The sequence below is a fragment of the Nannobrachium achirus genome, assembly GCF_963921795.1.
Source record: "Nannobrachium achirus genome assembly, chromosome: 3".
Lineage (NCBI taxonomy): Eukaryota > Metazoa > Chordata > Actinopteri > Myctophiformes > Myctophidae > Nannobrachium > Nannobrachium achirus.
Genome location: NC_137812.1, coordinates 71,436,400 through 71,446,023, shown reverse-complemented (window position 1 = coordinate 71,446,023; position 9,624 = coordinate 71,436,400). Strand labels below are relative to the sequence as shown.

At 42.5% G+C, this 9,624-nt stretch overlaps 1 protein-coding gene across 1 annotated transcript in view; it reads right to left on the bottom strand.

The window, feature by feature from the left end:
• Positions 1–2,563: 2,563 nt before the first annotated feature.
• The window catches only part of LOC308282422 (chymotrypsinogen 2-like), a gene marked incomplete at both ends in the record, with an annotated part of 7,460 nt that continues 399 nt past the window's right edge, over positions 2,564–9,624 (bottom strand). The window contains 4 exons of the mRNA XM_080722767.1: positions 2,564–2,731; positions 2,822–2,955; positions 3,077–3,254; positions 4,476–4,609. Of these exons, the coding sequence (XP_080578893.1) occupies positions 2,564–2,731; positions 2,822–2,955; positions 3,077–3,254; positions 4,476–4,609 (614 nt within the window). The remainder of the gene's footprint in view (positions 2,732–2,821; positions 2,956–3,076; positions 3,255–4,475; positions 4,610–9,624) is intronic.

Genomic DNA, 9,624 nt, shown 5'->3' with positions numbered 1-9,624 from the left:
TATCTTTAGACCATGTAAAAGTTATCCTTGGTACTAAGGCGCGGTAAGCCGGTAGAGTGTTAATTAATTACCGTGATTGTGTGTGGTCACTCACTGTAAAGTGGAAACGTCCAGACAGCGTGCTACTCTGAATTACATTTCTGACAGCAACACACACAGTCAAACACAGCCGCGGCGCCGCCTCCGCCAAATCATTCAATACGTATTGATTAAACAAAATAATTATTAGGCGCCCAATACATGTAGTTTCCTCAACAATGCGCACTACCCTAAAATGAACACAGGTGGGCAATGTCACCTTTTAATACGGCCAGAAAGTCTTTACTATCATATCAGCATTGATGGCCGAGTGGATAGCGTCGCCGACTTGAGTGTCAGAGATCGCTGGATCGAATCCCACCGTCGCCCTTCTATTCACTACTTTCGACGGCCGCTAACGGCGAAATGTAGACTTTTTGTAACCGACTAATAGTGGTCTAGTGTAGCAACCCGTGTAAATATAGCCGACTAAACAACTAGCAAAAAATATCAAATCTAGACCTTTACAACACTGATTTTCAACGCGTGGTGTTAAACACCACTATTAGGCAACTAATATACCTCAAAATGCTCAGTGGGACAGGTCTAGGACCACCACTGTACCAAGGTATGAGAAAGATGTGTAAAACTTTCATTTAAAAAAATGCTACTGACAACCTTCAGCCACTAGATGTCGCTCTACACCTGCCCTCTCTCCTCTCTGGTGTGATCTGTGAGATCCAGGAAACATCATTAACCACTGGTACACAACTGAAACATCATTAACCACTGGTACACAACTGCAATTCCAATGATTTATTCATCTAAGACATTAATAAGCAATAAGCATTAATCACTGCAAATAATGATGCACATCACGAAGAAATACACCAGACATTTGCATTGGTATTATTGATTGTATAGATTAGTGATACTCAAGCTCAGGCCTGCGGGCCACTTCCACCCCATGGCACAATTATTATTTTCTTTGTTGTTTTGTTTTGTTTTGTTTTGTTTTGACAGAATGATGTTATTATCTTATCTTTAACCTAACTATTTTCATTATTATGACATGAATAATCATCCAGAAAGTTGACTTTAACCCAAAATAGATGGATGCTCTCGCTTTCATTTTACCATCTCATGCTAATATTGAATTACAAAATACCACTACCGGTATGTTCAATTTGTCAGAAAACAGGTGTCAGTTGTTAAGGTGTCAATGGAAGACAGAAGTTATCAAGTATCATTAATGCTGACATTTTATCAACATTACAAACATGGCAAGAGGCCAGCTCTTGCCATATTTGTAATGTGTCCCACAGTTTCAGCTGTTTGAGTATCCCTGATAGAGAAGCTAGATAGAGTAACAGGTGTTTGAGTATCCCTGATAGAGAAGCTAGATAGAGTAACAGGTGTTTGCAGTTTAGTTAGCGGCCATGATCTGATTCATCCACACAGCTTAGTGATTAGAGATGGCAACTATAGATCAGAGGTTCTCAAACTGACTCAGGGCACCCATGCTGTTACATCATATTACATAATAAATATGCAAATATTTCCCCCCTAAGATACAGTCACATGTCACAGAGGAATATCCGTTTCCATCTGAAGAGATTGAAAATATCTTTATTCTTGTCGTTTAACCACTTGAACCCCAGCATCCCTATTCTGGGGGGGAACGTTCACCAAAATTAGACGATCTACAAGCTCACAATGCAACACAGCGTGACACGTTGTGACCTTGTAGATCGGCTATTTTTTGGTGAAGAGAGTTGGGATAGATAGAAGAACAACTCAAGTACAGTGCAACTCTGGTCTGTCTAACTAAGCATAGAGGCTCTAAGTGGTTTAACTGAAGTGAATTCCAAATATTTAATATCAAAGTATTCTGAGGCTCCTCTGGACTGGTGTCATGGCACCCTAGGGTGCCCAGTCGGCACCCACTTTGAGAAACCCTGATCTAGAGCAGGGGTTCCCAAACCATTTTGTCTCAGGGCACCCCATGAATATTTTTTTAATCCGAGGCACCCTACATTATAATGTTCAGCCCAGCACCTTATATTTATAGCATATCGTCGTTGCCGGGTGGAAACCTTGTATGTCCATTTATCATCTATAAAATGTACTAAACTAGTGAAAACAGCAGATCTACAAGCACACAACGCCTCGCATTTGCGAGGCGTTGTGTGCTTGTAGATCGGCTGTTTTCACTAGTTTTGTGCGACAGTCTTGTATGATGAAGCAGGGCTTTGCTTTACCAAAAGACGTTTGAAACTTGGAGATACGAGGTTTCTGCCCGACAGTGACGATATTTTTGTGATTATGTTGTGAGGAAAACGTTTGAGATAATAGCCATTTTGGTTAGAACTGACTGAAAATAACTTTGTACTTTAAAATGATACTAAATATTTGTCCAAATAAATTCCAAATATTATCAAATGATCTCGCGGCACCCCTGGACTGCCGTCGCGGCACCCCAGGCCCAGGGTGCCCTGTCACCCACTTTGAAAACCCCTGATCTAGAGTAACAGATGTTTACAGCTTAGTTGCCATTGATATGTATGATCTGGTCGATCCAGGGACGCAGCTCAGTGATGCGGGCGAATACAGTAGGCACGTTGGTAGGGCAGCCTGGGAAGCCAAAGTTGGTCACACCAACCAGGTACCAGAGTCCATTCTTCAGACAGACCAGGGGGCCACCGGAGTCACCCTGCAACAACAAGCATTTGTGTTTTAATGTGCTTCATGAATAAATGTCATCTTGTTTTTCTTCTTTTTCATGTAAGTCTCTGTCACTCACATAACAGTCTCCAGACCCAGAGGCTCCAGCACAGATCATCCGAGGGGTGATGTCGATGTGTTTTTGGTTGAAGTACGTTTGGCACTTTATGTTTGTCAAGATGGGCAGACAAGCCTGCTGGAGATCAATAGGGTCTACAAAATAACATAAAACAGAGAGATGTTTTGCCCACTTGTACATCCTATTCTATTCTAAATCATTGAATTGACTGGTAGTCCAGTTACTGGTTGATGTTTCCTTTTTTCGTTCACTCACCTGTGCTATTTCCGAGCGAGCCCCAGCCAGTGGCAAAGCAATTCATGCCAGCAGGGAATTTATTAGGATCAACAGGCAAACACACGGGGGACACATCGTTGTTCATCGAGGCAGGGCTTTCCAGCTTGATCAGTGCGATGTCATAGTCATGGCTATAGTACTTGGGGTTATTGAAGACCTACGGTATCAGGTAAATTACACAGTCATCCTAGCTGTTAGGAAAGTATTTATAAAATGTATATTATCGACCAAAGATGAGAAGAAGCTTCTATATATTTTTTTAATTGTCCAGGTCGGGGTCGGCAGGCGCCTCCTGCGACATGAGACAGTGACCACAATCTGTGCAAGTGTGGTTGCTGTTTCAGTCCTTGGTGTTGTTGAGATCACGCAACCAGAAAGATTAATTGTCCGTGCTAATTACTTTCATTATTCCTTGACCAATCAAAAGCCAATTTAGCACGGATCATCATTAGCTGATTATGTTTGTTTTTGTTTCCATGACAGTTCATAGGACTCCTTTGTTTGTATTTTAAGCTTGTGTGAGCTGTGTGCCATCTGGAACCTGTGACAATAACCATCTGTGCAAGTGAAGTGTGGTTACTGTCTCAGGTCAAAAAGTAAGCCTTGGCCTCTCCAATTATAATAATACAATAATCATAATAATAATAATAATAATGATGTGGGCCTATTTACAGTATTACATGCATCATTTCAATTTCAATTAAACAGAGCACCTACCATTTTAATCTTCCTGACCTGACCATGATTTTTGATTGACTGCAGGCCCAGCACTACAAGGTCAGATGATCTGAAAGTGTTTAAAATAAAACAGTGATGGTGAGTACTCAACTCAAAGAAGGGAGAGATACAGTGAGGTGCAAATGTAGGCGTGGCATGGTTTCCTCTGCCATCTGTGTAAGAATGTATGGGTGAATGTATCGCACAATCTATGTAAAGCACCTTGGATAAAGGCGCTATATAAATGCACCATTCACCATTTTACCATTTAATAATAAGGGTAATAATAATAAATGTGTGTCCCACATTAGGGGCTACAGTCTGTCCCAAAATATTTGTCTTGATCTCTGTTCCTTTTTTATGACGCTACACTGTGTGGATAGAATGGTATTCAGATCGAGGGAGAGATAGTAGCTTGACTCTAATACCTGACTTGGCAGTGGGCAGCAGTCACAACCCAGTTCTGGAAAATCAGTGATCCGCCACAGAAATGTTGTCCTCTTCTCTGAAATCAGAGTGTAAATACTATAGTCAGGTAATATGAAACTGCAAAACATATCTTCCCGTCTTCATCCACCATAGGGAATTAATGCACTGCCCATTCTGTTATTGAACAAAATAAACAGGGCAAGAGATGTTTTTCATATGCAGTATTATCTACCTGCAGGGAGACCTGCCACGGCCAGGAGTGAGGTTTAGCCGTCGTACCGTTGACGATCAATACTGGTCCATTAACTTCTTCAGTACGACGGGGACATCCTACCAGCCATGGTTTGATGGCGGGAACACCACAGACTGAAGAATCACATACACATACACGCACACGCACACACGCACACACGCACGCACGCACGCACGCACGCACGCACGCACGCACGCACACACACACACACACACACATAAGCACATGTAAGTTAAATGGTGAACATCATCAATAAAAGATAACCCGCCACTTGCAAGGTACACATGTAGGATGATTTATTTAATTCAGAGAAACGATTGTTTTAAACACAACTTTCCATAAAGTGGAGTGAAAGTGTCAAAGATATCCGATGTCCTCATAGAGAGATATTAACAGAATGAAATGGACAAGAAGAGCCAGGGTCAAATGCCATTAGAGCAATATGCCAACTGCCAGCACAATTTGTTATAATTGTGATTATTCATATTTATAGCCTACTTGCATTTACCGGTATATATAGAAATCATGAAACACTCATATTAAGTATTAACCTTGACAGATAGTCCCCTACTGATTAATATGCACAAAAATATGGTATACTATATATACACTTCAGCCTCAAAGACGAATAAATAAATACAATTACCTCTGTCAGCCAGAGATCAGTAAGACACGCACACATACACAGACAAAAGACAAAGTGCTCTACTTGCTCAGGTAATAATTACTAGAACTGCACTCTGTCGAGGAGCCAACCCGTGTAGGCTTACTCGCCAGCAGAGTGCGCCATGAGGTGTGCTCTGCTGTCCTCATTGGCAGAATGGCAGTTAAGACATTACCAGGAATGCTCTTATATACCAAACTCTGCTGACATCACCAGTGGCATCACCAGGAATGCTGGTCCCTCGTTGGCTGTTAATGATGACCATGCCAGCTACTGTAATCTGCTGGATATGTATGTATGTGTGTACGTTCGCGTCTCCTCTTGTTGAAGACTGTAGCCCAATCAGGAACCAGCATCTCTGGCAACATCATCATTAATAGCCAATGAGGGACCAGCATTCCTGGTGATTCCACTGGTGATGTCCCTGATTGGCCTACGGTCTTCAACAAGAGAGGACACCGACATACATACATACATGCATGCATGCATGCATGGGGATGTTTTTTGGGGGGATGTTTGAGGATTTTTTTATTGTTCCTGATGAATTCCGTCTTACCATAATACCATAATAGGTTGTAGTTTGGCAGGCAAGGAGTGTGTGTGCAAAATCTGGCATGGATCGGGTCAACGGTTGCGGAGATATGAGCAGGGAAAAAGTGTGACATGTGACGTGTGACAGACAGACTGACTGACTGACGGACGGACTGACTGACTGACTCACAGCTGGTGGAGGTTTTGACAGTAACTGCGACCTGACGGTCGCAATAAAAACCAGTAAGACTCCCTAATCGGGAGATAAGCGACCGTCAGGTGGCAGCGTGATTTTAGGGCAAAATGTGTAGGAGCAGTGTCCAAAAATGTGGTTAAAAAAATCGGCCTGATGGTGGCGCTATATGGGACATCCATATTGATGAGATGAGTGTAGACATACTGTGTACCGATTTGCGTGATTTTAGGGCAAAATCTGTAGGAGCAGTGTCCAAAAATGTGTTTGAAAAAATCGGCCTGATGGTGGCGCTATATGGGACAGATCCATGTTGATGACATGAGTGTAGACATAGTGTGTACCGATTTGTGTGATTTTAGGGCAACATCTGTAGGAGCAGTGTCCAAAAATGTGTTTTGCAAGAATCGGCCTCATGGTGGCGCTAGAAGAGGGCCATGTGAGAAATGAGAGGTGGGGTCTCCGCGTTGCCTTGGCGGACGAATAGGTACCGGCCCCGGCTCTCCTGAGCTGCAGTGGAGGGGGTCCTCCACTGGGGGCGCCACCACTTTGGCATCCGTTCTGGAGCACCAGGAGTCGGTGGTCCCCAGGAATTCCCCGTGAGCAGCCCCGTTGGGGTGGTCATTTGGTCATTTTTGCACAATTGGTCATTTTTTACATCTGGGGGTGTGACGTGTGAGGTGTGACAGACAGACTGACGGACGGACGGACGGACGGACGGACGGACGGACGGACGGACGGACGGACTGACTGACTGACTCACAGTTTGTGGAGGTTTTGATAGTAAGTGCGACCTGATGGTCGCAATCAAACCTCGGTTCGAAGTGAAGCGTATATAAAATGTAATAGTATAAAATTGTCTAGAGCTACAGAATTCAGAATTCTAAATGAATGAATGATTTTATCTGGAGGGCCGGATTGACATGTGAAGCTTGACCAATCCTCAAACTATGGTCTCATTGGACATTTTTAATCCCCGGGACGGACACTACACACATATTCTGGACGTACGGGACAGATAAAACCTGTTCATTCTGGACTGAAATGACCATATATGGACATGGGGGACACACATGGGACACACATTTACGGACAGATAAATCCTGTTAATTATGGACTGAAATGACCATATATGGACATGGGGACACACAAAGCCACTCCTTGGAAGCGGCTTTCACTGCTTCAAAAATCACTCATACACTTATACAGACATAGGGACCTACACACACAGACAGATGTAGGAGCGATTAGCACCACTCAAACGTTTACAAAAAAGAAATGGACAAGAACAATATAGCAAAAGAGCTAAAGAGTTGCAATTATGAGAAATTGCAAGTGTGGTTACCTATAGAGTAACAAAGTTTTACATCATTTATACATCCTACCTGGTTCCCGTTTCCCTCCCCCCTCCCAGTCTGAATCATATCGCGTCATATAAGAACTGTGTTCCAAACATAATCAAATTATCTCAGCGGTTTGACTCATATGGCTATGAAGAATCAACTGATTATGAGAAAACGCTAACGTTACCGTCGCCCAATTAGTTCCATTTTCATCAGAAACAGACTGTATCAAATATTAGTAACTGACTATCATAAACCATACAGAGCCAGCCTTGAGGAAAAACCGGGCACCACTCCTCCAATGTCTTCTGAGGATACGATAGAAACAATAATATCAATAGTCGAGATTAATGATAATAATAAATAAAACTCAAAAACCTGATTATAGCTTGAAGATAAGCAATTTTTGGTATTGTGGTGCGGTTAAAGGGATATTTCAATTTTTTTGGAAGACCTGAGACAGTTTTTAAGTTGCTTGATTCAGTATTTAGATATGCCCCCCTTCCTATACAAACCCATAACTTAACTTAAAATGTAGTTTGAAGTTACAATGGGTTTGTGTATACATAAACTCAGCACAACAAGAAAGGAAACTTGACTTTGGTCCATTATATCTCCCCTTTAATACCAATTTGTATTATGTATTATATCATTTTTATTGTTGATTCGTCACCTTTACAAGGAGGTACAGTTTGTAAGCATCGGGCAATCGTGCAATGAGCACCAGCCAAACGTGTGGGTAGCGCCGACCAAAGTTTTGGCTTGCAATACTGTTCTGTTGGCATTTACTCTCGTTTTGGGCTTCCCTGACACTGAGCTTAAAGTTAACAGTGTAAAAATGGCCAATATGTGTTTTTCTTTTTTTCTTCTTATTACTGTGGGAGAGTGCAATCATTCAATGCTCCAAGCAACAAAGGTGAACACCAAAAGAACGGTATTGCAGGCCTACCAGGCCATTTTTACCATTTTTGGAGGGGGGCTACCCACACATTTGGCTGTGTTGCTCATTCCAGGAATGCCAGATCCTTACAATATGTACCTTGTTGTAAAGGTGACAAATCCATGATAACAATGATATCAAACACAATACCATTTGGCATAATTAAAGGGGAGATATAATGGACCGAATGTTGGAAAATTTTGGGTCTGCGCTAACCACACGTTTGGCTGTGTAGCTCATTCGACAAATGCCCGATGCTTACAAAGTGTAACTCCTTGTAAAGGTGACGAAATAAATTATAAAAATGCTATAAAACACAATAGAAATTGGTATTATCATAATGGACCGAAGTCAAGTTTCCTTTCTTTTTGTGCTGAATTTATTGCGACCGTCAGGTCGCAGTTTACTATCAAAACCTCCACCGGCCGTCCGTCCGTCCGTCCGTCGGTCACACGTCACACGTCACACATTTGCCCTGCTCATATCTCCGCATCAGTATGACATCACACTGCTGACATCAGTATGACATCGGCAGCCATAGTTACACCTGGAATGTTGAATCTCCATATATGGAGATAACCTACGCATCACACAAAGTCTGACCTCACCAGCCCATACTTGGGCATGGACGACTTATATCTCCATAATACGGAGATGGCCATATATGGAGATACGATGACATCACAGAGTCCACAGCTGATGATGTGGCGTGATGTCATACAATACACAAACAAGCCCTATATAAAGGGGCAATTCTCACCAGGGAAGAGAGCATTCCCCACTAGCTGAGTATCTTAAAGGGGGCGTGACACGGCCAAAACAGCTAATTATGGCTATCAAATTAGCATTTTTTTTAATGATGTCATGTACCCCCATGTTAAATTATCCAATCAAATTATGCTGCCGACACGCCCATACAGTATGGGCGTGTCGGCAGCAACACAGTCAGAGAATAGGCTGTTGATTGTACTGCATACTTTGAGCTCCACCCCCTTTCCAAACCGTTTCAACAAAGACCACGTGACCTACTGTACCATAATGTTAAATTTCGGCCGGTGTCACCACTCCTTTAAGATGGTTGGATGTGATGATAAGCTATAAGCTTAGTTGATCCTGGCGATAAGGTCTGAGTCGAGGAATGCTCTCTTCCCTGGTGAGAATTGCCCCTTTATATAGGGCTTGTTTGTGTATTGTATGACATCACGCCACATCATCAGCTGTGGACTCTGTGATGTCATCGTATCTCCATACATGGCCATCTCCGTATATGGAGATATTTGCTAAGGTAAAAAACATGGTTGCTATGGTAAACAGTTGGTTAGTAGGGTAAACAGTTGGTTGCTAGGGTAAAAAACCATGGTTGCTATGGTAATGAGTTGGTTGCTAAGGTAAAAAAACATGGTTGCTATGGTAAACAGTTGGTTGCTAGGGTAAACAGTAATGCATGACACGCTGCT